The 27,290-nt window shown below is 40.4% G+C and overlaps 1 protein-coding gene across 2 annotated transcripts in view; it reads left to right on the plus strand.

Moving 5' to 3' along the window:
• Positions 1-25,376, plus strand: part of PKP2 (plakophilin 2) — a 43,276-nt gene extending 17,900 nt beyond the window's left edge. The window contains exons 5-13 of one of the 2 annotated variants that reach the window (XM_075051004.1): positions 2,414-2,585; positions 7,827-8,004; positions 15,816-15,933; positions 17,405-17,566; positions 18,416-18,589; positions 19,185-19,338; positions 21,620-21,809; positions 22,787-22,874; positions 24,446-25,376. In XM_075051004.1, the coding sequence (XP_074907105.1) occupies positions 2,414-2,585; positions 7,827-8,004; positions 15,816-15,933; positions 17,405-17,566; positions 18,416-18,589; positions 19,185-19,338; positions 21,620-21,809; positions 22,787-22,874; positions 24,446-24,514 (1,305 nt within the window). In that variant the 3' untranslated portion in view covers positions 24,515-25,376. Of the gene's footprint in view, positions 1-2,377; positions 2,586-7,826; positions 8,005-15,815; positions 15,934-17,404; positions 17,567-18,415; positions 18,590-19,184; positions 19,339-21,619; positions 21,810-22,786; positions 22,875-24,445 lie in introns of both variants that reach the window. The other variant, XM_075051003.1, reaches the window with a different exon arrangement.
• Positions 25,377-27,290: the final 1,914 nt, after the last annotated feature.

Consider the following 27,290-nt stretch of genomic DNA (forward strand, 5'->3'; position numbering starts at 1 on the left):
TGTGTCTCATTTTTGACTGACTTGCTTACAAGCAGAAATATCCCAGAAGAGAAAACTCTGGGAGTACAGCACAAACTTGTCCAAGCTTCAGGGTTTTCTAGGACTGCACAAATGTGTTAATACAGTGTATGGATTAGCCAAACTGGTAAGGGCTTGTTGGGACTGCACAAATGCATTAATACATTGTTTGGATTAACCAAATTTGTTAAGTCTCTTACAAGAGACTTGTTAAGTCTCTTACAAGTTTTTTGAAAGGACATATTAAAAATATTCTCTTCATCCTTTTCTTTAAATTTCACTATCGAACACAATTATGGTTCCCTTGCTGAACAGTTCTGTACATTAATGTGTAAGGTGGTTGTTTATTTCAACCATTTTAAAAAAAATTCTTACATCTGCTTTGTTTTGTAATATGTTTGGTATTATTCATACATAATCTCAGCCTTAATGCCATATTCATATATATGCCGTCCAGTTCAGTGACAGCCAAACATCACTCAACCCTTTGGTAGTTTTAACTTGCTTCATGGTAGATCAAAGTCTGTTTTGGAAAAAACCACCAGTACAATTAGAAGCCTTTAACTTCAGTCTCAGGACAGAGCTTCAGAATTGAATGTTTGAAGGTGGTTTATTATTCAGACCTCTCTCAGGCAGCTTCCTGGAAAAACAAGTGGATGAGTAAAAGAGTTCAAATCGGAGTAGTTAGCCTGAAGCCTTCTTTATTTTCCTGCCTATCCCACATATCCTAGCTGAGTTTTTTCTGTTTGGTGCCCATCAGACATGTTCACATGGGCATTGTCTTGTTTCCCCTTTTTAGCCTTTTAGCCTGCATTCCTTTTCTTTGTCTCCCGATGCTTTGCTGCCTGCTGCTTCATAGTCTGTGGGTCTAGTGGCTTTTCTTTTTCTTGTGAACTTGTGGTCTTACAGTATTTTGGTGAATTTTGTCTAGCGATGAAAATTTAGAAAGACCAATCAGTAGCTTTTGTAAATTCTCCTCTGCACATTAGGTGGAAATAGCACCCCTTCTTTTACAAGAGCTATAAATCCCTTGAAATTACCAACAGAAAGTCTCCATAAATGTTTAAAAAAACCAACTAGCTACAGTATCGGTGTCAAAAGGGCTTATCTACTGTAATAAAATAGGTTGATGTGCCTTCAGCATGCTCTATGCTCCACTTAGGATATATATTTCTGTATTTCATTCTGCTAGCATCTAGAAGATTGCTGAATGAATGCAGGGGGAATCAGGTCAGCAGTGCAGCAGCAAGAAAACTGTGCCTTTTGTACAACTGAATCAGAGGAAAGGCAGGCAGGCGGTGTAGTTTGCCAGGGCATGAAGGGCAAAAGGCTTTGTGATGTTTCATTTCTTCGTGTTGCCAGCACCTGTCGGTCGTATTGAATTCTTTTTATCATTAAACTCTGCACTACTCAAAACAGTTGTATCAGATTTCTAAGTCTTTCACATGCTGTTGGTTCTACACAAGGATGAGTTTATCCACAAAACCATATGGCATTCTGAGATGCTGGAGGAAACTGTCCTCAATTGTACATGAATGTGAAGTATTTTCCATAGTAAACTCATTCCTAAATGAGCCAAGGCTTGCTTATACCACATCACAGCTGATATGGGATTCATCATTTGCCAAAACATGTAGAACTTGGAAACTATTTGTTTCCATACAGCTGCTGTAAAATAACATCTTCTTAATTCTTCATTCATTTGGGGCCAAAACCTCATTTAGTTTTTGCTAAATATAGGTGGTTCAGTAGTTAACTAGCTTACAATGTTTAATGGTCTACATTTCGAAGTTTACTAGTTTACTATTTTTTTCTCAATATGCAACAGATAAGAAGTACTAAGTGTAACGTATTCTTATTTAATACACTTTCAATACATGCACAGAAGTTAACAGAGAAAAATATTGTCTTTTCATCAGGCTGGCTGCTGAGGAAAAAAAGCAAACTTGGCATATCAGGAACATTTTACATCAAGAAATCTCAAAGCAGTTTATAAATATTCCAGAGTTAAATCTCAAATATCCATTTCACCAACATGGAAGCTAAAATACAGAGCAATTAAATGTCTTGTCAGAAAGTACAAATATGCAGCAAAGCTGGAAGAGATTTAGTTTCATTCTCTGACATTAATTATTAAAATATAATGCCTCCCTTAGTTGTGGATTTTAACTATGACTCATATGAAAGCCCAGAAGTTAACAGTCATGTCCAGATGATTAATGTTCTCTGCTTCATGTCTTTCAAATAGGAGCGAATGAAAAAAGTCCCTATGACTATTTAAAGGTTTGCTGTGGGGGCGGGGGGAGGTTTTCATTTACAGTATCTAACTATTCTCTGCTGTGTTTTGTTTTCCTCACAGGTTTTCTCACTTGGTGGTATCCCCAAACTTTTACAGCTTCTCGACGTTCAGAATGAGGACATTCAGCGGGCAGCAAGTGGTGCCCTGAGAAACTTGGTGTTTGAGGACAACGACAACAAACTGGAAGTGTCAGAGCAGAAAGGGATCCCACTCTTGCTCCGCCTGCTCCGCCACACCAGGGATGTAGAGACTAAAAAGCAAATAACAGGTAGTGTTTTCTGTGCAGTTGAGCATGAAGTGCTTTAAGTAGCACACAAGCTTTCCATGTGAGGTACATGGTTGTTTACTTAGGCCATGTTTAGTGACTAAATACACGAATATTGTCACCTATTCTAAGCTCTTCCCTTAGGGTGAAATTCCAAGGTCCTTACTCAAGACCAGTCCTTAAGACAGTCAGAAGACACTAGGAACTAACTGCAACTTCCTCTCTTAAAGCATCTTCAGAAATGACACGAATCTATTTGTTTGCAGGAAGCTTGAAGTCCTAGATATTCCAGAAAAGAAAGCGAGGCTCCAAATAGCAAATTCTGTAGAGCCATTTTGGTGAGCAGTGATCGGAGCAGTCCCAGGGGTGCCTGGGACCATAATTAATGCCCGCTACTTGCACAGCAGCTCAGCCCTCGCTTTCTGACACTCTGCTGCCAGTGCATACTGGGAGCTCCTTGCTGGAGACGGTCCCCCAGAACAGTCAGGTGCTGTGGATGGAGTGGTCGTCCTACTCCCCACAAACCCTCCTGCCTCCAGTTTCTGCTCTGAGCTCTCTCACTTCTAGCTGTTCACACCCAAGTCTGTCTTCTCAGATCTGTGACAAGCAGCAAACTCTGCCGCAGCAAGAGCACGTCTCCTTTCTGTGTGCGGGGGAGAGCTCCTGCAGGACAGCCATTTGGCCGTAAAGATCATACGCCACCATCAGTGGAGTGACCTGCGTTCTGGAATCAGTCTTTGCAGGGCTTATGTTCTCATTCTTTTATTTCCGATGTCCTTGAGGAAGAACTGTTGAAAAACGGTAGGGCCCATTGCAATTTTGAAGGAAGAGCCCTTTGGATCAGAAACCCCATATTACACCTTGTGTACATCAATGTAGTGGAAGGAACGGTGGGAAGAAATGTCCCCCATTGCTCACAAAGAAACCTGCAGTTTCTGCTTTGTTGGCTTTGCAGCAGCCAGTTAAGAAACACCCACCGCTTTGTCCCTGCACTCCTGTTTGACCGGAGTGTGTCTCTAGGAGGCCAACTGCTTGTGACCCACATTCATTCTAGTTAGCATGCAAAGGAAGAGCAAGATTATATTTTATAAACGGAAGAAAGCATTATGAATAAATGAATGGGGATTTGGTTTAAGTGATCTTTAGAGATACCAGGAACACAAGCTATTAAAATAACAGTGCTTGAAAAAATACAGAAGGTGTCCAGCAGCCCTGCCTTGAAGCAAAGGCATGTTGAGACCTTCTGTAATTCTGCATTCTTTTAAGTATTTGAAATACTGTGCTCCCTAAGCTGGAGAACAAAGCTTTGTCTTGTTGGGTCTTTTGGCTCAGTTCTACAGCTCTGCAACATGAAAATGGTTTAAAGTTTTTCACATTCATTGGATGCAGATTTGGGTCACTTAGTAACTTATTGTATAGTGTGTTGTCTCTCAGTGCTATTACACACCAGAGAGGGAAAGAGTGAAAACGGTGGTACAGTGGCCAGAAAGCAAATGCTCTTGTCTTGCTAGCAACTTCATCATTTCTGACAAAAGCTTTGGCTGTGCAGGATAACTCATATAGATATTGTGAATATTATTGTCTTCCCCTTCACTAGTGTGAAAATGGATGAAGGGGCACCTTCTTTCTGCAATTACTGCTGTCATTGAACATGAATATTTACTTACGAAACATACAAGACACCAACAAAATAGTTAAGCGATATCAAGCAGGATGTTGTAGTTTGCAAAAAGCAAAATACTCTGATACACTTTCATGCCTATCAGTTGCAAGGGATGGCTTTAAAAATTCACCGAGAGAGAAGTATTTCTCGCTTTGTTCAAGCCCAAACGTGCAGTCAGGAGGAAGTACATTGGGTCCCTCAGTGAAAATGGCACTAGGGTATACTTTCTTCCATCCCTTGAGCAATTCTTCCAGCTGCCTAGCAAGCTGCAAGGAGCCAACAGGGCAAAGGGCACCCTGGTTGAATGAATCTCTATGAGAATATTAACTTTGCTTCCAGCCAATTTCTTTCCCAGCCCACGCTTCAAAGGCAGGCAAGGAGTGGGCTGCAGACAGGAGGTAGACAGTCACTGTTAAGCATATGTTTACTAAGGCCAGTGCTTCCAGATGATCTTGGCATGTGCAGTGATAACTAGGAAACACTGGAATTACAGTCCTCTACAGATTGACTGTGTAGCCCGACAAGGGCTGCAACATAGGCCTTTTCCAAGCACAATGCAAACCTGAGTGCCTTTCTACCAAAATGGTTAAACCCTGCTGAGCAACAGTTTCCCTGACTGACGGCTCACCTACAAGTGTTGGTTCTCCTCTTGCATTGCCTTTGGCTTCCTACAGGACTAGTGGAATATCATAGCTACGCGTGCAATCGCACTGCAGTGTTGTAATACTTCCAGGAAAAGGTTAATGCAGAACCTTTGGGCTTCCACCTGGTCAGCATGAGTAGCCCATCTGTCTTTCCACGTCATACTTACTACTTGCCTACTTTGACTGTAAATTAGAGACTTCCAAATGTGTGATATGATAATTAACTGAATGTCTTCCCCCATAAGAGATTAGTAAAGTAATCTTGGTACCTGGTAATACCACGCTGAATTCCAGTGAAAGACTTCTGGCCAAGGATCGAAAGCATGTGATACTCATTAATAAAGATGTCTAAACTCAGCCGGGGAAAGCTTCTTGTTTCTAGTGCTATGTAGGAAGCATGGTACCAAAGCACTCCACCTGACAAAAATACACAAAGATAAGGAAGTTGTTGGAGAGAGGAAGTTTAAACTCCGTGACACAGAAGTTTTCTCATACCATACTTCATTACCTGTCAGAAATATGATCTAATGCACAAGAGATAAGTACATCTCAACCTTAGAAGCTTATCTTTAAGGTCACTGACTTATTAGTACCAGCAGTGTTAATACAGACAAACACTTGCCTAATATTAAGCCATATCATATCTTATCATATCATATCATGTCAAATATTCTTAAAGAATATTTTGATGGCCTATATTTTGTTCAAGACCTAGGCTGAGGAATACAGTCTGAGCATAGCCATGCAGTCTGCCTTGTATCGTCCTATGAAAAGATGGAAGGCAATGAAAGTGTATGGAGATAAATGCTGATTATAGCAAGTGCTGTGTCCTGCCTCACAGTCTGTGCGTCCCAGGAGAACACACAAAAAACACCAAACCAGTACCCCCACCAAAGTAGCTTTGTGCTTATGACAGTGGTTTGAAAGCTGCTGTGGACCAGTTTACCTAATGCCTCTATGCAGAAAATAGCTGCCTGCTTTCTCTGTGCAATTTCTCTGCTTTTGTAATCTCTTCTTAGGGGGAATGAGACCTCCTGAAGATCATCGCATTGACTGAATTTGCTAGCTTCATAAAATCATTGATACAAAAAAAGGAACCATAGGCTTTGTCCTTTGTTTGACATACTAACAAACTTCTTGCAAATCTCTCAGGAAAGGAATGAGGTTACTTCTGAATAGTAGGAGAGGATGTCACTTGGAGACAATGCAGGAGCCAAGACAGGAATGGCATTTTGTAGTATTTGGAGAGCATACTGAGGAACAGAAATTAAAATGGCTGTGGCATGAAAAAAACAAAAAAGATTAGCTTTTGAAGGTAAGCCAGATGAGCCTCCAGGGAGTATCTAACCTCTTGATCTTGTTATCATGCAGCATAAATCTAAGAAATGAAAGAAAATTTTTCCTGCAGGGAAGATTACAGCACAAACAGACCTGTCATTAAAAGAAACATAAATTTAAAAGGAGACCCCACCCATTTTCCCAAATAACCATCTAAGGGAAAACTATGCCCCTATGAATACATTATATCATAGCTGCAAGGAAAGGGCCCTCTCCTAAAGATCTTTTCTAATGTGAACAAATTCATCCACACCCAGAATGCCACTGAGAGAATTATTCTGAGCCCAGTGAGAAAGTACCTGTGGGTAAAGGTAGGATTTTTGCTGGAAAATTTACAGTGCAAGCAACATCTCAAATTCTGTTCTGACAATTCTATTCTAGGTATCTGTCTATAATTCAAAATGCACTTGTTCCTTTTAATATGATATTCTGTCCTCATGCCCTTGCATTTGTGCCATTCTGTTTTAACCTGGTTCCCTTATCAATGCCCTTTGGACTGCAAGTCTGATTTTCTACAAGCCTTGCTTATCCTTCGGGAAAGTACATTCTTCCTTTTATCCCCTAATTCAGAAGTTGAAGAGCTGATCCCAGAAGAAGGAATGAGCTGCTTCTGGCTGGCTTTTGTTTTGATTTTACCATTGCTCACAATAGCTGAAATTAAATTCAAAGTGTAAGGAGATACAAAAGAAACATTTTTTGTTGTGAACTGATGAAAGGAACATTCACTAATACTCTGCCAGTGTTTGGAGGAGGTCTGTGAAATTTAGAACAACAAGCTGGGGAAACAATGAATGCCTTTGTAGTGAAAAGCAGAAATATGTGTCTTTTTCTAGGGGAAGAGTACTTTAAAAAGAATTGCTGTCTGTTGGAATAGAACATAAGCAAACCAATCAATTATATGAGATTGTATTTGAGATTTGTTTTGGTGTTTGGAGATTGTGAGTAGATAAGGTGTGTAGAGTTACTTAAAGATTTATTTAGCAACAAATGTCTAGGCAGTAATGGCCAAGCAGTGTTTAACAGCTTTCCCACCTATGAGGAATTTTGCTATCAAGTGTTAGAGAAACTTGGTAACGGGTATATCCTGTCTTCCAGCAGATTTCCAAAGACCTGGAAACTCACTCTCTGTACCTCCCATCTACCCCCTTTGCATGCAAGTTTATTCTCCCACTCATTGGTCTTCACTTGGTACTTGGAAGTGCCAGGCATCCAGAAGAGATTAATTCCTCCCTGGAAGTGTGGAGAGTGATCACTGGCGTCGGTGGTGTTAGCTCTGTTCAGCTTGTGTTGCTTTGGTAAAAGAGAAGATGTTTGCTGCAGATAGGCAAAGCCATGGAAAACTGCGCTTCTCAGTCGGGCACTAGTCTGACTATATAGAAATCTGACTTTAATTACGTGGATGATTGTGCCCCTTTTTTTGCCCCATTTCCACGTCCTCAGATCAGGGCTGGTGAACTCTTATCACCCCCTTCTGCTCCTCTTCAGGATGTCGAGTGCCAGACAGGCTCCTTCACTCATTAACTTCAAGGAGTTTGAGATTAGGTCTTTCAAACCGTGGGGGAGTCTTTTTGCCACTCTGATTTTGTTTGGATATTGCAGGTTTGTTGTGGAATTTGTCCTCCAATGACCAGCTGAAGCACCTGTTGATTAGAGAAGCCCTGCAGACACTGACTGAAGCTGTTCTCATCCCTTACTCGGGCTGGCCAGATCGAGATTACCCAAAGTCAAGTGTTTTACCTGACCCTGATATCTTCTACAATGCCACAGGATGCTTGAGGTGAGCACTCAGTCCACAGGTACCCAAAACAACAGTGATGATAAAACAGGACTGCACATTTATTTTCTTTCTTCCTTTGAACTTTGATGGCTCCAAGAAAAGAATTTGCATACAGATCATATTTTGAAATGCCTCACGTGCATCAGAGCGGAAGAATTACTGCTCAGTACAATGAAAAAAGGCTTCTATATGTTCATTTGATGGGTACTCCACAGACTAAATATATCCGTAACAGAAGATAGTAATCAGAGACCTGGCTGCAGTGCATAGTTGCATTGAAGTCAAAGAGATCCTTCACCGAGTAACAGCTGTTGGTATGATGTATAGTATTAGCCCCTGACTGAGGATGATAGTAGTAAGAACAAAGCTTTTTTAAATGGTTGTAGGAGTGGTATTACAAATTAGCACTGGAGAAAAGCTAACAGTAACTTAAAAGAAACTTTAAACCTGTGTGAGTCTTTTAAAGTTATTTTAAGACTCTAGTGCAGTGGTCTCCAAACTTTTTTGATCATACTTTTGAGAACACTCCCTTAGTATATGTATATTTATTTATTTATAAATTATATATATGTACTACTGTACTATTATATTATGTACGTTTTAAAACATACATAAAACCAGAAATTTAAAGGGGTGATATAAAGATGAAATAAACAGTATTTTAATTTTTTAAATTTTATTTATTAATGGTACAAAAATATTTCCTTGGACCGTCTTGTGCACCCCCTGGGGAGACCAGTGCTCTAGTGGATGGCAGCCTTTGAAGCCTAGGTCTAAAGTTGTATGGTCTGCTGATACAAATACAAGAGTGACGCTTTCATAGGATGTGAAGTTCTTTGACCCATATAAGTATAGTTTATAACCACTTTATTAATACTTTTTTCATAAACAATTCCTGCTTCATTTTAAATTCTAAAAATTATGAAGCATAAGAAGTTACTATCTACTGGAGTCAGATAAAAATACGCCTACTCTAGAAACTCAGAATAATTAAGACTCTTATACATAGCTTGAGTATGTGTCTATACTTTTGACTGGCCGAACAGATTTATGGTTGCGTTTGTTGAAAAGTAACAGTGCAAAACCCCATGAAGAGTCCTAGACTATAGCAGGAAAAGCAGTAAGGTTTATTTCTTTGAAACACAATTTCTTAGTTGTGCCCGAGCAAAACACAGTTATAGGCAGTAATAAGATTTTTATCATCACATGCCTGCATTTAGAGAATTTGATTCTATGTAAACAAGAAATTAGTCTGCTATGAAGAGTAAAGAAAATTCACTATATTCACATATCACTGTTTCAGGGTAGCCTCAACAGAAATCTGTTGTCATGTATGTTTTATTCAAGCAGCAATAATGCTGTTTACAGTGGATAACTCATTGTGGGCAGTTCCTCTGAGCAGTCACAGGTTCAGACACCCAGGAGTGTTAACATTTCCTATAAGAACCACAAAGCTGGCAGCTTTCTCTCGCGATTTCTTCTCTTTGCACTTTACTGTTGTGCTGCCAAAGATGCTTACTTTGACATGTCATAATCTATAGCTAAACTGATTATAAAATGACTTAACCTAAATTAGGAAAAAGCCATTTTTTAAACCAAAGTAAGCCCTATCCAACTTTTTGCACAAGTTCAAGTAAATTGAGGCCAGGCTGCAGCCATGGGGTGGATGAATAGATTTACAGTTAAGTATTTACTACTGCAATCAGCTAGTAGCCTCATGAACAGAGTAGCAGCTACTACAGAGAAACACCAAAGGCCTCAGTAAACACACCCCTAAATAACTGAAGTATAAAAATCACATCTTTAATAAAAACACCTATAAAAAACAGTCCATAAAACTGTGTTTGTAAGTTCAAAGTCATTGCACATTAAGTAAATACAAGTATGAGTATCAGAGATGCATGTCTTTTGTTTACACAGTCAAAAATGCATGAAAAGACATAGTCTGAAATAATTAATGAGTAATGTATGAGTGCAAAGGCATGTCCTGAGTTTTAACTCTTCTTAGTAAAGTACAAGGAATTAAGTTTGAAATTTAGAGGCTGGGAAGCTGCCCAGTTTTGCCTTATATGATGTCCATATTCTAGTCCTTCTCATTTTTAAGAGCTTGAACACTGAAAATTATAATTAGAACAAGAAGGACTTGTTAATTCACAGGTAAAGTTGATCTGCAGGATTGCCAACATACTTTCTGGCAGAGAATAGTTTTTAATGAGGTTTACTATATTTGTGCAGACCAAATATCTGAGATTTTTAAGATTAATCAGTTTGCGTCTCTTTACTGGAAATTAACACACCTCACAAATCAGGTCACTAGAAGTATTCCTTCCTTATGTATTAATTTAAAAAGAAAATCTCTGCACAAAGAAGTGCTGAAAACCTAGAGAAGAGCACACCACAAAGTAAAAAAACTGTGCGCTGAGGGAATGATGTTACTGATGAAGATGTTTAAAGAATATATATATTTGCCAGAGTGTAAATCTGTAATTAGTCTTCCCTTTTGTAATACTAACATGTTTGTTGTGCATGTTGATAAAGTCTGTAGCCTGCAGCTTCTATTACAGGGTAAAAATAGTACTTTGAAGTGCAATATGTTATGCATGCTGCAGTACTTAGTTATAGGAGAATGCCAAAACTACTTTTCAAAAATTTACATACACCTATTGACTGAAAGGGACACCCACAGTCCAAATCTAACATTATCATCTGCCATGGGCGTATGCACCATGCCACACAGTTACCAGCTAGTAAATTAAAGCACTCTTCATCCTCATTGACAGAATTTCTGTAGGGGAAGTGAATCCACATCTAGCAGATAATATTGCAGATACTAACACTGGAATGAGTGAATGACCAGAATACTCCCCGTTCTGCTAACCAGTTATTGCCAGAATTATTGTGGAGTCCTGGCTCTCGGCTGCCTGTGTCAGTGTATGCAGTCACTGATAAGGAAGTCTGACGTTAGAAGCATTTGTTAATCCCATTCTCTAGGTCTGTAATTTGTCTTAAAGCTTTGCTTCTGACACATTTTTACAGAAATCGCGGGTCACAAAACTTAACATAATAAAAAGAAGCTGGGTACACCACACAGTTCTGCATTAGTAGCTAGAATAAGTAATGGTATTGTTCAGTCCTGAAATATGATAAAAAGCAGTGTGCCCTGAACAGGCAGAGTAAGCCAAATCAAAAGGCTGGTTGCCTGACAACGAGCTGAACAAGTAAAATTGGTGTGTTAAACTATCTAGAGGAGTATTGCAGACTTTTGCAGTCAAGTCTTGTTGGATTTGAAAGGTAAAGTCACTTTTTTCTTGGCCTGAAAGTCCTACACATAATAGTTCTGTCTCCAGTTCCAATAAAAATGGGTAGAAATCTTCGAGATACTTAGCCTCCTCCTCCATGCTCCTTCTCTGAGCCTGAAAGGGTAAGATGCCAACAGCATGCAGAATATATAGTTTTGAATATTACTTACATACATAAGTGAATTTCTGGCATGACTCTTCCTCTGATTAAAAGGAAGGTTTCGCAGAAGTCTGTCTGTATTATACCTTGAAAGCTGATAATGACCTTGTTCCATTTTAACCTTGAAGTACCTGTTCCCAAAAGTTCTGCAATGCTGAACTTTCCAAAATTTATGTTTAGTGGTCATATTTCTTCCTGCAAAACATTTCATTTAAGTGTTGGAGCTAGTGATCACAACTGCTGTGTTTCATTACAAAGTCCTCCTTTTTAATTGCTCTGTCATTGGAGCATCCTGTGGCCCTACGTATCCGAATTCTTCAAAACTTTCTAGACAACTATCTCCAGAGAAGTCAGCTAACCTCTCTGTTCCTGGTTCCCCAGCCAGTAAAATAGAAGTAACACTTCCTTCTTCAGTACTATTTTTCATGCTCTCTTTTAAGCTCTTTGTGAATTACAGAGTGACTCACGAGGACGGTGGAAGGCTGTAGTTGGAGGAAGTAGTATCATCACACTTCAGACCAGGAGGCTGCATAAACATCTACTTCCATTTGCTCTGGAGAGGAGTGAAGCCAAAGCTCTCACCTTGTGTTCAAAAGTGTAATGGCAGCTCAATTTCATAATGGAAGCTTCTAAGAAAGACCATAAAACAAACGACTGATGATAACAAGTCTTTGAACTGAGGCCTCTTGCATAGCATTGCCATTCCTTTAAGTTTATTTCCATCCATTCTTATCTTCTCTTGCCTCCTCTTCAGTTTATCTGCTCCCCCAGTTCCTGAAAGGAATTGTGTTCTTTCCAGCAAGCAGCTTGCAGCCTGGTGCCTGTAGTTACTAAGTAGATCCCTGGATACCTTTCCCTCCCTGTTGCATTTTTGAACTGTGTAAGGCATGAAGCGAATAGAACTTCCCGAACCACCTCAGGAAATTGTTATCACGTAATTGAGTTAAATTCAAGTGATCAGTTTCAGCAGAAGGGGTCCCAGGAGCAAAAGCCCTCTTCTTATCAGTCAGGTAGATCATTCACAGCAGTGCAAAAACTTTTTCCAACATAGTCGGTCAGTGTGTGACGCGATGCCGTCTTAAAGGGAATATGCCTTTCATTTTGTGCCATTTGCAATCTAACCAAACATGTATTATCGTTCTGTTTCTTTCAAAAATCACAATTGATTTTACTACGTTACATTTCTTTGTATTTACCTCACATCTCTGGATCAAAACAATATTTCCCAGTAGAGAATTAGCTGATCATCCACAAACGCTACAGGAACGTGGGCAAATAGCTATTTCAGTTACAGATATAGTTACACCGTGCATATGTGTGAGAGAGAACAGAAGCAGCGAGTACAGGCTGAGATAAATGAGGCATGTAGATAGACACAATGCATTCACATTAGCATGTGGTATAGTTTGGGCATGTCACCAGGATTACTATATTTAAGCATGCTGGAAGTCAGAGATTTTTAATAGTTAGATGATGCCAAACCTAAGTTCCAAGTCATTCAAAGGAGATCATCCCTACAAGCAGCAATCTCCCTAAGGCTGCATTGTCCCCAGGCTGCATTCTCCCAACCATTCAATACCAGCACAGGGTAGAGACAGCAGAAACTGGGTAGCAGAAGAGTTTTCCTATGAGAAGACTCTTGATCTTGACTCCAGCTCATCTTTTTTTCCACGGATGTATTTGTCTCAGTGTACTTCTGATGAAAAGCAAGTAAAACAAACTGGCGCAGCAGACTTGAAGATTTCTAGGGAACCCTGAGGTCTAACCATGGGGTTTGCCATGAGCCACAATAGTGGACCAGCCCAACCATGGCAATTGCCCAAGCACTGAGTATTTCAAGGCCTCCAGGAGCTCCACTACAAAAGAGTCCAATTCCTGAGCTCAGAGAGAGGTGTTCCAGTTGTCAGGAACCTCAAATCTTGGGAAGCCAAGATGAAGTCAGTTTTGCAATTTTCTAAGCAAAATGTTGCCATTGTTTCAAAATTTATTTTTTTTTAATTTACATTTCTGTGACAATTCTCAGAAACATTTCTTTTTTCCCAATCTAATAATATTTTTATTTCCTGGAATTTCTCAAGCTTCAATTAGCAAACAAACTTAAACTGTGAGCTGAGATGCTCTTCTGTGCCTTCAGACCAACTCTGACCCTATTCAGAGTAAGGTGGTTACAACTGTAATTGGGCGAGTGGGAGAGCAGGAGCTCTTCCCTTCCCAGTCCATGTTGTGGTGATAAGGAAACAGAGAAAGGCGGAGAATAGAGTGGCCATATGTGTACAGACGAGCACACAGACACACACTGATATCTCTGACTGGATGAACAGTTGAGCATCAGCTTCTTCGTGAAACAGAGTTAAGTAATTCATTTCCTTTGCAGAACAGGATGGTGCCTCTGATTCAGGCTCTTCTCTGCCTCCTGAGCTATAAAGTGATGTGTCCCACCATATTCATGCTATACAGCAAGGCTAGGTGATGGCCTCTCCTTGCACAGCCGTTCAGCATGATTGTAGTTGTCAAAAGTTCAAGGATTTTTAGAATAATGTACTGTGACAAAACAAAATACTGTATCAGCTGAAGCGTCTTTGGCAAGGGAAATTCCACACTTATCTTTTAATAGTATTTTTAGTCTGTGTGCCTCAGAAACTATTTTTGCTATGCACCAGAAGGGCTGTAACATGTACATTTCTGTCAGCATAACCATAAACATATGAAAGGGTGACATGCCTCAAATGTGACAAATATAGGTAAAATTAAATTCTGAAGTGATGTCTATAGTAGGCCATATTGAGGAATCTGACTGTTGAGTCTGTGATATATAACTTCATGAGAGAATAAATGAACTCATAAATAGGGATACTGTTAACAGCATGACCTAAAGTAAAACTATAATTACAATGCATTAGTATTTAATTTGAATATGTACTTCCCGGGGCAAAAAAAAAACGGAACTGCATTGACAGCATATAAAACACAACATTCATTTTACAATCATAAGCCACAGGAAGGTTTAAAGCTGTACCTTACTGGCTTTGTCATTAATAAAATTTTAAACCATTGTAGTTTCCAGTGGGTAAAGTAAGCATACAAAATAACCACTCTGAAACTATCTACAGGAACATATCCCTCTCTGTTTGTGATGGATGCTAAGACTGGGTTATATTTAATGTTATTTCAAACAAAGAAGCTGGAATGTGATACTGTGTGCAGCCTTTTGGCCAGCAGAGCTGCGGGAGTCCAAAATAATGAGGCCTAGGTTTATAATTCCAGCATTCCATAACTCAGAGTTTGTTCAGTTGTAAAAATAATTATACCCCAAACTTGTAAGTGTTGTTACTTCCCTGGAAATCAGTAGCTTATTTAGAGCCAAACTTCAAGCAGTGTGTGTTTGGCTTTTCAAGAGTTTTGAAATCACTTTCATAATTCATTTTCAAGTTGTACTTGGGTTACCACAAAGCTCGGAATATGTTACTTGAAAGCCAGTGGCTTCCTTTGGGCCCGGAGGAAGCAGAAAGCCCGCGGCGCGGTGTCTGAGCGGCTGTGGTAGAACAGCAGAAGGCATCTGCAGAAGGCATCTGGCGTTTCCCTCTCCGACCGAGCAGCCTCTACTGGCTCCAGCTTTCTTCTCCTTAGATGCCAGCAGCTTCTCTGGGAAGCTGGGAATCAGCTGAGCACGGTGTATTTTTCCCTCTTCCTTGTCTCCCGCTGCACGTTGCGATTCACCCCCTCAGCCTCTCGCCCAGCGGTGGGGACGGGCTGCTGCTCGCCCCCCCTCCACCCCTCGGAGCGTTTCCACCAGCACGTGAATTGCCACGTGAATTTGGCCCCGTAACTGACATCGGTTGCCTTTACGTGTTAATGTACAAATGTTGCTCCAGCTCTCAGAACCCGTGCCTGTTGATGGGTCATCTTGGATCGAGAACTGGTTTGGTGTAGGTAGATGCTAAAGGACATTTGTGTGCATGGGTGTTTTTACAGGTATCTTTCCTCTGATATTTTGCCACAGCTACTGTCCTAAATATTAGAAATATACCTAAAAATGGAGTAACAGAAAAAAAGTCCAGTTTGTTGAACTGTTTAAAAACGATTAATTGAACTTTGCGATGAAGATTTGAGTCAGGTCTTACTTATCCATCCAAAGAGAACAGTTTGTTTTTCTGGAGCATTTGTTTTCATCTGGGAGTGCACTGAAGTGAAAGTTTTACACAGCAGAGGCTCAGATTGTTTTACAGCTCTGAAGAAAGGAAGCAGTCAGCCTTAACTTACCTTTACGATTTAGTTGATAAAGTTTGTCGGAGGGGCACAAGGAAATATCTTTGACTAAATCTCTTCTCACCAACATATTCCTTCCTGCACAGAAACATGAGCTCTGCCGGCCCGGAAGGAAGGAAAAAAATGAGAGAATGCAACGGCTTGATTGATTCTCTTGTGTATTATATCCAAGGAGCTATTGCAGACCACGAGCCTAATGACAAGGTATTCTTTGAGATGAAAGGTCTTTTCCTAGGGGAAACTGCTAAGAGAACATTTCTTTTTTGTTTAGAAACCAGTGTTAAGAAACTGTTGTGATGTAACTACCAAACTTATACTTATTTCCAGGGCTTTTAGAACTGCCACCAAAGATGAAAGTCCAGTAAGAAGCTTTTTGAAGTATTTTTATCCTGTAATCTAAAAGAATAACATACCTTAGCATTGGGAAAACATTTTCAGAATCACCAGGGAGAGCTAGAAACTTCCATCTTTTTTTAAAAAGTTACATAAAGGCACAGCTTTCAGCGATCCTGAACACCTAAAGAGTCAGATATTCCCTTTTTAGGTGTCTCAGGGAGCTAGCTAGCTAGAAGCTTAAAATATTAATCTGGTTACTCTCCTGTGTATTTAGCGCTATATACCCCTTAGGAAATGAAGAACCTAAATCCCTTTGAGTGGCAGTGTAAGTAAGGAGCTTGCATCATTTAGAATGGGATTAATTTTCCTAAGTTTTTTACAAGTTATACTTGCTGCCTAAGCCAGTAACTACAAGGACATGGACACCTAGAGAAGCCAGTTCCTCTACCGACTGCAGATGAACCCTGAATGTTGCTTAGACTAGATGCTTGTCTTTTAGCTGGGTGAAGTTGGGTGAGAAGACGAGCATCACTTATGAGAAGGTTAGCTGCAGCCTGTGAGACACTTCTGGCGTGCCTGCTATAACTTGTGCTGTGTAGTGGTAATTACTGCACATTTATAGCTCTGTTCTAGGATTAGTTACTTGAGCTTCTCCATCTCCTTGTATTCAGTGCCATTAGCTTCAGGGAGAATCCAGCACATTACACTTGTGCCAACAGCTCGCTGCTGCATTTTGTCTTAAAACCACTCGTTCCTTTTTTACTTTCAAAAAGGGAGGAACTGGTAATAAAGCTATTTGCCACTAGACTCATCACTCAGAAATTGCAGACCCAACCTTAGCCGTGCCCAGAAAGGCACATCTAATTTACAAAAGCATTCTACCACAGAAAAGTGCTTCTTCCTTAGGAAAGATACAAAGCTTTCCTTTTGCTGACACTACGGCAAGGTGTGTACGTGATTATCTTTACTCTTAAGCCCTTAAACATTCCTTGGCATGCTTCTGGTCTGTGCCAAATAGCACTCGCCCAAACAATTCCCAGGCACAATTCAGGAATTATAATGTCCCGGGACCATTTCCAACAGGCATGCACCCTGCTCCGAACACAAGCCCTGTGTGCCAGTTGGCCTCAGTGCTCAGCAACATCCCAGGGCATGTTTAATTTATCACTGTAAATGCAGTCTTGTGGATCACTGGCATGAAGACTAGCTCTTCGGTAAGCCGTTAGAAGCTCTGCAGTTATTTGCTGAAGATCCTAAAATGAAAGCTCTTCCTGTGTCTATACATGTCCCTTCAACGCATGCCAAAGCTTTCAAGATTTCTATTCTTTTGTTATTTTAGGCCACAGAGAACTGTGTGTGCATTCTTCACAATCTTTCCTACCAGCTAGAGATAGAGCTCCCTGAGAGCTATGCCCAGAGCATATATATGCAAAGAAGAAATGTTTCTAACAACGATAAAACACCAGGCTGTTTTGGAACACGGAGCAGAAAAGTAAAAGAGGTAAAGCACATGTTTAGTTACATGTCATTTTGTTAATCAGCTGTAGCAGCTTCTGGAGAATAAGGCTGTAATCTACTTAATCTGTTATTGATGTATCTGGTAGCGTGACACTTACTTGCCCCCAAAATGCAAATTTATTGATAGCCTTTCCTAAAACTCATTATCTTGTTCAGCTGCTGGTGCTGAAAATGACATAGCAATTCAGTGTTTCGTTAGTTGAGGAATACTGCCACTCAGTTTCATGCCCTCTGATGGATCTAAGTGGTGTCTGTACCATGTTTGGCAATTGTGCAAGTGCCCTACCAATGAGTGGGTGTTGTGATGGTTTCACCAGTGAAACCAGCACAAAGTGACTTGCCACTTCCATGACTTGCTGGCTTTTGGGCTATCTGAGGACCTCCTCTTTTGATGCCACGTGGTACAGATCACAAATATTCTGACAACTGAGAATTTTTGGAGGGAAAGCAGGTATTAGGGGAGGGCAAAAGTGAAAGAAAAGTATTGATGACCCTTCCCCATCTATTGGTTTTGCTGGAGCATATTCTGCCTTATCCTGTTCGATCCACAGTACAACTCTAGCTGGTCATTTCTGTTTCTCATTGACCTCAGCCCCTAGTGTCAATTGCTGAGAGATGAGAAGCAGCTTCCCCCCCACCTATCTCCTCTTTTTGGATGGAGAGGCCAGTATAATTAAATATTGAAATCTTACACGTTGTCATTTGAGTTCACGACTTGACAATCTGCAAATAATCTGGTCATAGAGAGTTACAAAATGGCTAGTTTGGCTTGTGATGCATTAAGTCATATAAGGTCACTGTTTCTAAGGGCTTGATCTGTTTGCATGTTTAGAAGCAGCAGGACACCCCACTACCTGAGGAAAAGAGCAATCCCAGAGGTGTTGAATCGCTCTGGCATTCCACACTGATTAGGATATATCTCTCCTTAATAGCAAAGAGTACCAGAAACTATACCCAGGAAGCATCCCTGGGAGCTCTTCAGAACCTCACAGCTGGCACTGGACCGGTAAGTCAGCTTTTTGCTTTTTCTTGTCGTTTAGTTCTTAATGTGAATGCAGAGTTTAGGGCTGCAGTGCAACATGCCCACCACATTGAGCTCAAATAACCACTAACAAGTCACTGGCTCACAGACACGATCAAGTAAATCGAAGAACACTGAAAGGGAAGTCATAACCAGTGGTGCAGCTATTTCTTGCTTGGGAAATATGGGGACTGCTTCTCACTCTGTGTACACCTCCACGTGTGGAATTTGCTAATTCATTGCATAATGAGGGATGAGTAGGTGTTAAAAGCACCAAAAAAGTGGGTTTGTGGAACGTAATCGGTCCTGTAGGGAGAAGAAGGCTCTAACAGAACTGCAGATCACTTTTGTGGTGAAGAAGCTAATGACGTCTCTCTGAGGGACTGGCCAGAGAGCAGGTGGGAGAAAGAGGGCTCGAAACTTCTTTTATATCACCTTCCTTTTCTGTTGCAACTCGTTTGTAGCTCTGGATTTGAACTATTGTAAACGTGCTTAAATTGCTGTAGAGAACCTGCTGCATGTTTTTATGAGGCTATACATTCATGGTAATCACACAGTATTGCCACATGCCTTATAACAGATGCCGTTTGCGGTGGCCCGGACTGTTGTTCAGAAGGCAAATGGCCTTCCAAGTATTCGAACTATGCTGCATGTAAGCCACCCGACAGTAAAAAAGACAGCAGTCTCACTGCTCAGGAACTTGTCTCGCAACACCTCTCTGCAAAGTGATATAGGTGAGCAAAGACTAACGCTGTCTCTTGGGCTTTCTTTCTCTGCTCTCTTTATCTTAAAGTTTCCTTCTTTAAAAAAAGAAACATGCAAAAAAACTGATATGTGAGTATAGTCGATTTTTAGGTGAGATACTTGCAGTCATTATAAAGGGTTGAAAATAAAGAGTTTTGCCTAAGAAAGACTCTAACCTTAAGTTTTCTCTAAATTGCGTATTCCTCATCAGATATTTCCATTGATGTTACTTTCAAAAAATACATAATGGAAGTAAAATCCACACAGATTTGGAGAGGGAGGGGTTTTTCTGCTTAAAATAGGGTAAAGGAAGGTGAGTGCCGAGTTTTGTGCTGCCAAAGCTATGCAATCCTCTGCGAGAAATCATAGAATATCTCTAATTCTTCTAGCAAAGATCGTATTTTCTTCTTCTAGACACAAAGCTTTGGAAGCTTGCAGCTCACACAGCTTTCCTGCATATGTGTTTTGAGAATGGAAGCTAGAAGATGCTATAGCAAAAATAGTTCAGTCTTTTTAGAGGACTTTATTTCTAAAATGTTGTAATTATTTCCACATCAGAAGCTATTTCTATTTTGAGTATTCTCATTTCATTTTAATGTATGTTTGAAATTTTTTCCTCCTGATAGGATAAAATGAATTCACATCATCTGTTGTCCTTTTCTGTGTTCCCACCAAAAGGCAAAAGGAAATTACAGGCCTACAGCTGGTTGATGGGGCAGATTAACCTCCAGAATTCTGTAAACAGTCTCCTGGGCACTGTTTAATCCTTAGAGAACATTCCCTATTAATGAAAATATTAAAACATGTTCTCGGGCTGATTTCAAAGGGATAATCCATATGCTGTTAAAAATTGCAAGTGGTGAATCCCCCAGAAAGAGAAGGAATTAAAGTGAGGAGAAGGTGGGATTTCATCAGGAAAAACAATTTATGAAAGAATGTAGGAAGGACAGAATAGCATGAAGATTTGGAGAAAGGTGCTTCATCTCCCACGTTCAACAGTTTTCTTGCTTTACCCGTGTTAGAGAGAACTGGGGGAATTTCAGGTGAACCTTTTCTCCATGAAAAGGTGTTCTTTTTGATTGGCTGAAAACACGTGTGAATTCAGGCCAAATTCTTCAAATAATTTTGGCCAAAGGAAAACATTTGGAAGGCCATAGTGTTTCCTAGATAAAAGCGTCTATATTTATCAAGCAAAATGAAACCTTGATATCAAATTGAGATAAATTTAATATAAAAATCTCAAAAAGTAAAATGATTGAAAAGCAGCAGAAAATTTCCTGGTTTACTTGAAAAAATAGCACTTGTTCTGAACTGACATTTTCAAGATACTCCAAACGTACTTTCTGAAAATCGCCTTCCTTGATTTACCAATGGAAGGAAAAACAGACCCTCAGGTCTGACATAATTGCTTTGACTGATACTTAGCATAGCAGGTGTTTCATTCAGTTTTAAAGGTCCTTTTCTAAATTGCAAGTAGTTTAATCTCAATATACATGAACCTCATCACACACCCATCTGGAGGAATGACCAGAACTCACGGAGAGCAAAGCACTCTGTCCAAGTGAAACACAGGGTAGGGAGAAGAGAATGGCCCGAAATGCCCCAAACTATTGCCCAGTGCTGCTCCTTACAGTGGGAGCAGCTGGCTACGAGCTCTTGCTGACTGCTGTGATTTTCTCCCTTAGCTCTGGTCCAGACAGCACAGATCCATCTCACAGTGTACGGTAGGGCCTCAGCTGCTGTCCAGAGCTCTTGTTTGCCGTTTGATTGACCGGTGGGGTCACATCCAGTGTGGTCCAAGCGATGAGGTGTTTCGTGAGTAGGGTTGGACTTCAGAAGATGAAATTCTCCTTAAATAAATAGCTGACACCCTGGCTCAGAAGGTTGAGTGGGTGCATCCCCTTAGAGCCAACCACTGGCAAGTGCAGCACTTACAGTTGTGCTGTAGTCACCCTTTCTCAGTTTGCTGTATATCGCTATACCCGTAATCACCTATAGGACACACGGGGTTCCTCAGGAAGTGGCAGCCTGCTGCTAGCCCATGCTAATGACTCACTACAGTACGCACGGTGTTAATGTATCGTGTACGAGGCAAAATACGTACTGTCCAATTTAGTGCGGGCACAGCTCAACCTAAATCATGGGGATGTGACGCAGGTATGAAACCATGACTCTGTTGTGGGAGCACACAGCACCCGATAGGTGATAATGGGAGGAATAAGGTCTTGTAGGACGCCGAGATAAATTGCTTGTCTCTCTTCCAACTTGTAGCTAGAGAAGTTTTGCCTGATTTGGTCTCAATACTTCCTGAGTCTGTCCCGGGGTCTGATATTGTCTGTGAAACCACAGCGTCCATCTGCTACACCCTGTACAATTTGACGCAGAGCAATTCGCACAATGCACGGCTTCTCCTGAGTGCTGATGGCCTGCCGAAGATTATTACCATCAGCATGAACGACAGGTAAGATGGTTGAGAAGCCTTCCCCTCTCCCTTCTCCTTTCCCTGGGGAAAAAAAGAAACGGCAACTTCTGCCACTTGGGGTGAAAAAACACTGCATCTCAAGGTACAGGACAGCTTAAACAAGTGACTGTGATGTGAATAGAATTGAACATATTGGGAAATACAGAAAAATCTCTTGTAACAACTGTTCTGTGCACAGCTAAATTTGCCACGTTCCAGCATTTTAAATAATTCCTCAGAAGATAACTGCACGTTATCTGTATTCTGATAGATATAGTGGCTGAGTATCAGATCTTATCTGTCCCCCAAAAGTTTCTGTCTTTCCTGTTCCTTGTAACACAGCCCTGATAACCTTTAGCCGTAAAGCACAGGGATACATTTTATAGAACTTACAGAACTGTACTTAAAAATTGTTTTTAAAGTGGCATTTTAGATAATAGATTTGAAATTCCTTTAATCATTCTTTAACATGTAATCACATGCAACCAATATTTACTCAAAAGAGAATTAATTTATGAATAATTATTCTGTTTGCCGTCCTCTCTTTTTACAAAATAAAAGAGGAAATTCATCTCAGTAAAGGAGGCCTCATGAGGCTCTGAATACTTTAAATCCTATCTAGCTAACCAGAGATTTTACCTGCTGGAAAGATCCTTTTGAATGCTTGTTATGCTGAGGTATTTTCCTCAGCTGAAAATGAATAGTATGATAGCTGCTCTAAGATGAAGGCTGCGAAGTACTTCATTTCTCCCTAATTTTGAAGAGTGAGTGAAGCGGGGAGGCACGTTTCATTTGCTTCAGCAGTCAGGACAGCATGAAACACGCTAGGATACCTAAAGGGCAGTAAAACAGCATTTGGGAGGAAAGAGAGACAGAGCAAATGCTATGAGGTTACATTTGCTGAAGTCTGCACATGCACTGTGATTATGAAGTGGGAATTTAAACATGTTTTATCATTCTTTTTTACAAAATTGCAGTAATATGTTCAGCAAAGCTAGTAGGGCTGCTTCAGTCCTCCTCTACTCCTTGTGGTCGCACACCGATCTCCACAGCGCTTACAAAAAGGTAAGATCTGTGTTAGAGCAAAGACATGTTTTTGTTAGAGCAAAGACATCCTTTCAGACCTAGAACCCTCTCATTTGTCCTCTGAGCACTTCTGCACTGTTAAGAAACAACCTATGATAGGATTTCAAGTGGCCTCTGAATTTGGTGTTACTATTACTTGTGCATAATCCTGCGCGAGTAATGCATGCTTTTAATTTTTGCTCATCTGTGTTCATGTTCTCTCCCTCTATGGTTTTATATCCACTGGCAAAGTTTATGAAAAACGTTGCTGCTGCCTGCCAGAGGTGTCAGATGGTGAGAAGTGATGCACAGTAGGTATCCGTCCACCCCTGACTGAACCAACCTGACACAGAGGGACTGAGGGGCCACCAAAAGCAAAGGCAGGGCGAGGCAGCTTCATGCTTTAAAACCAGAGCGGTTTTGTTCTCCTTGTTGTTTGTGTGGTCTGGGAGCCCAGGTGTTAGTTATAGTCAGACAAAAAGCTAGGGCTGGGAAAGGTGTTGGCAAACATTTACTGCCACAGTCAAAATCAAACAAAAAAATAACCAGCATGAATCAGCCAACAAGCCAGTTTGTTTCTTACCTTTGGAAGCTCTAGGACTGCTTTTTCAACACACAGCTAGGTTGACGTCAACCTACCTACCTTCAACCTGTATTTCAAACTGTTTTCATTCCTTTTTTCTTGCTGTTCAGAATTTCTGTCACCTAAAATTCCCTATAACCTAAAACGATCCCATTTTTTCAAGCTCTAGCCTTTAGCATTTATTAGTCAGCTTGTTTCTTCTTGTAGATTTTTTTGTTGAAATTTGCTCAAAAAATGTTACTTAGTGTATTACCCTTTAACAGTCTTGCATCACACTCAGCTGTATACTGCCCCACAAACCAGAAATCTGCCTTCAAGAATAAGGATGCTGTACCCATATAAACTGTACCTGGATTTTGTTGTCTCTGGTTTTTTACAACTAAATTCCTTATTTTACTGTACAGCAATATCCCTGATGGCATGAATTTTCTGAAGTCACTGGTACTTTGGGTATGCCTAAAAGACACATTTGTCAGATCAGAGTTTCAAAAAATGCTGATTACTTGCTGTTCCTGTGCAAATCGGCTCCCCTAGAGATACCGTAACTGGTACCATACCAGCACTGAAAACTGCACCTAATGCCTTGACATTTTTGAAAAGTCAGTCTAATATGCAACAGAAATCACTTGATCAAATGCGACTGATAAAATCCTGAGTCATTTTGGCGTTGCCCTGTATTCTTTGTTCAGATAGGGTTAATCTCAGCTAACATTAGTCACCTAAGAGTTCGGAGCCTGTAGAGCTGCGCTAGAAGAATAGGCTCCCCGTACAGTCAGTGCAGAGAGTTAAGCAACTCCAGTGATTCATCTCACCTATCTTAGACTGAACGGAGTCACTGCTTGGAGATGCCTGTTCTGTCTCTGTTGACTGGAGAGGACTCTGCCTACACCCCTACCATGGCTCCATATCTAACTTCTAGGCAGCTGAACCCATCCTTGCAGAATCAGCACGGGAGATAATGAACTATTCTGTTTTTTTCATTCCAAAGGCTGACTTTAAGAAGACGGATTTCATCAATACGCGAACCACAAAAGCCTATAACTCACTAAAGGATTGAGTCAGAGCATAACACCACTGAAGACAAATGAGATTATACGTCAGTTAACATAACTATCTTCACATGGTTGGTGTTGCCATCATGAACCAGGAAGTATCTCAGAAAAAAGAGGCTGATTTTATGTAAGACTTGAGTGACCAGAGGGTAGCTGTTTTGTGTTTTTAATCCTAATCACCTTGTTGTCACTGTATATATTAATATAAGAATAACCAAAGATGCATTCTTCAGGATGTCTGGGGTGAAGTTTCATCCAGGTTTACCACTAGTCAGAGCTTCAGATGACTGCCTTTTTTCTAACAGGCATTTATATAGAGAGGTTTGAAATGCTGTTTGGCAGCAAATTCTTTTCAGACTATTTTATACAGATAGTTTTCTACAGTGGGTAAGCATCAAGTGCACTGCTCAGGACATAGTAGTTTTTCACATACTGAATGAAAATCTCCAGACTCTGTGAGTATACACAAGAAGCTGTTTCACTATCTGCATTATAAAAGCACCAATGAAGTTAAAATGATTATTTTTGTATTGCTTGTATTGATATGCTCACTGGTTCTTAAGCCTCTTTCCTTTGAGATTTCATCAGCAACAGCAACAAAACTGATTTTACATAGGTCTTATCATCCCTTGCTCCTCTCATCCTCCCTCACATGGCTGTTGGAATTTGTAACTGTGTCCAGAAAGGTTTTTAACTAGAACCACTATGTTTCAGACACTTTGGGGTGAACTTAAACCCATCATTCTTTGCTAGTTGCTGGAAGAGTTATTTGCTGGTGATTCAGTGATTATTTTAAGAAAAATGCATTTTTCAAAATTATTCTGTTGATAATCTATATATAATAAAGGGAGTGGAGTCTTGCCTTTATTTTTGAAGTAGTAGATACACACACACAAGAGGTTAGGGTCTGTGCAGCTTAAGGAATTCATCTGATCCTGCTTCATATTTTCTTACTTGAAGTCATCATACTCCCTAGAGCAATTACGTGCAATGTGATAACTGAAGGACTATGTCTGCACATGCAGGACTAGGTAACAGGAGGAGAAAAATTCTAAGCACCTAAAGGCAGTTCCCATGATACAATCCTCAGACAGGGGAAAGAAGCACTAAAAAACCCCATCTGATACCTTTAGTAAGTGAGATTTACCTCAACAAACCAGTAGGTAATTTGTCCATTAAACCAACAGGAAATTCATATATAAATATGAAAACTCTGTGGATTGGATTATCAGCTGACATGATCTGGCATTACTCTTCTGAAATCAGGGGAGCTAAGCTACATTTAGGGCAACCAAGACTTCGGCATATGTATTTACAAGCCTTCCTGCACGAATGGAGCCCGTCCTGTACCCCCACGCTGAACTGCTGGCACGGGAGCTATTATGGCTGTTCTTACCCAGACGGGGATGTACAGTCCTTCGAGCAGAGCCCTCGCAGAGGAGATCATCAGCCTCTTCATTTCATCACTCCGGGCCAAAAGTCTAGCTCCTACCAGAAACTTAGAATGAGTGCATTGTGACATTGAGCTGTGTCCAAACATATTTCTGGATATCAGGGAGCTAAATTCTGCGGGTAGATGCACATAGTTCTCCTAGGGTTCCCGAGAAGTCCCACACGTGCGTGCAGAAGAGAACGTGTCCTGGGGAGGTGAGCAAACAACGTTGCTTTCCCATCACAGATCATTTTCATAGGTCTGTTAGTCCTCTGCATTTGCTTTGAATAACTGAGATCAAATGCATTCCACTAAGAGGTTTTAAAAATACTCTTTTTTTTTTTTAGAGGTCATTTTCAAAATACTCCAGGTCCAAAAACAACACAGGGGAAGGGAACTTACAGCACCACATGTTGAGGAAATTGTTTTTATAATTTTTTAAAATATGATAGAAAACAGACAATTAAAATCTAACTTTTTCTTCTAACAACTTGTTAACCCAAGTAACACTTCATATGCCATGAATGAATAAACACCAGGAAACCTGGACAAGTCTACTTTTACTGCCCAAAAAGTAGCGCTAGGCAAAAGTAATATAAAAAGAGTAAACCTGAATACAGAGTAGTATAGGAATGAACTGCAGTCTAAAGTTAAGGAAGGGGGCTTTTAGAAATACTCAAGCACTGGTTTAGTTCTGTGAAAATCACATGCTGTTTTAAAGAAAGAAACACCAATGCTGAGCATTTTTAAGTGCCTTACTTAGTATGTCTGTCTCCCAGTAAGATGTCCTTAAGAAGGGGATGCAAACTTTTTGAGTTGCTTCTATTGATTTGATGGTCTTAAAGGTCTTTTCCAACCTAAATGGTTCTATGATAGTGTCCCTTTAAAATCAAAGCAGTGTTCAAAAGTCACGAAGTCTATCAGACCTGGCAACAACTGAGAGCTATGAACAGGGATGAGAAACAATGACACGCCTTATTACAACTGATCTCCTACTTGTATGCAATCAAAAACATTTCAGCAGGACTCCAGAGAAAGCAAAGGATGTTAGTCAGAGAAATAATAAAGTGTTCTCTCTAATGCAAAAAATCTGTCTTTGGTCTTTGTTGTTATTAGTGAACCTACTTGCTGGGATGCAGCAAATGCGTTTTCAAGCCTTAGCCCTTCCTTTAAAAGGGCAAATTCATTTTTAAATTAAATCTAGGTACAGAGACTTAGACTTTTCTACAACAGGAGAGTGTTACTGAAGGGAAGCTGTGTAATGCTCCTGTTGGCATCAGAGTGCTCCTGCAAATGGTTTATTTTTACTTACAAGATCTGTTACAGCTTTCTCTGTACAGTATTGCGGG

Source organism: Buteo buteo, chromosome 19 (genome assembly GCF_964188355.1).
Source record: "Buteo buteo chromosome 19, bButBut1.hap1.1, whole genome shotgun sequence".
Classification (NCBI taxonomy): Eukaryota; Metazoa; Chordata; class Aves; order Accipitriformes; family Accipitridae; genus Buteo; species Buteo buteo.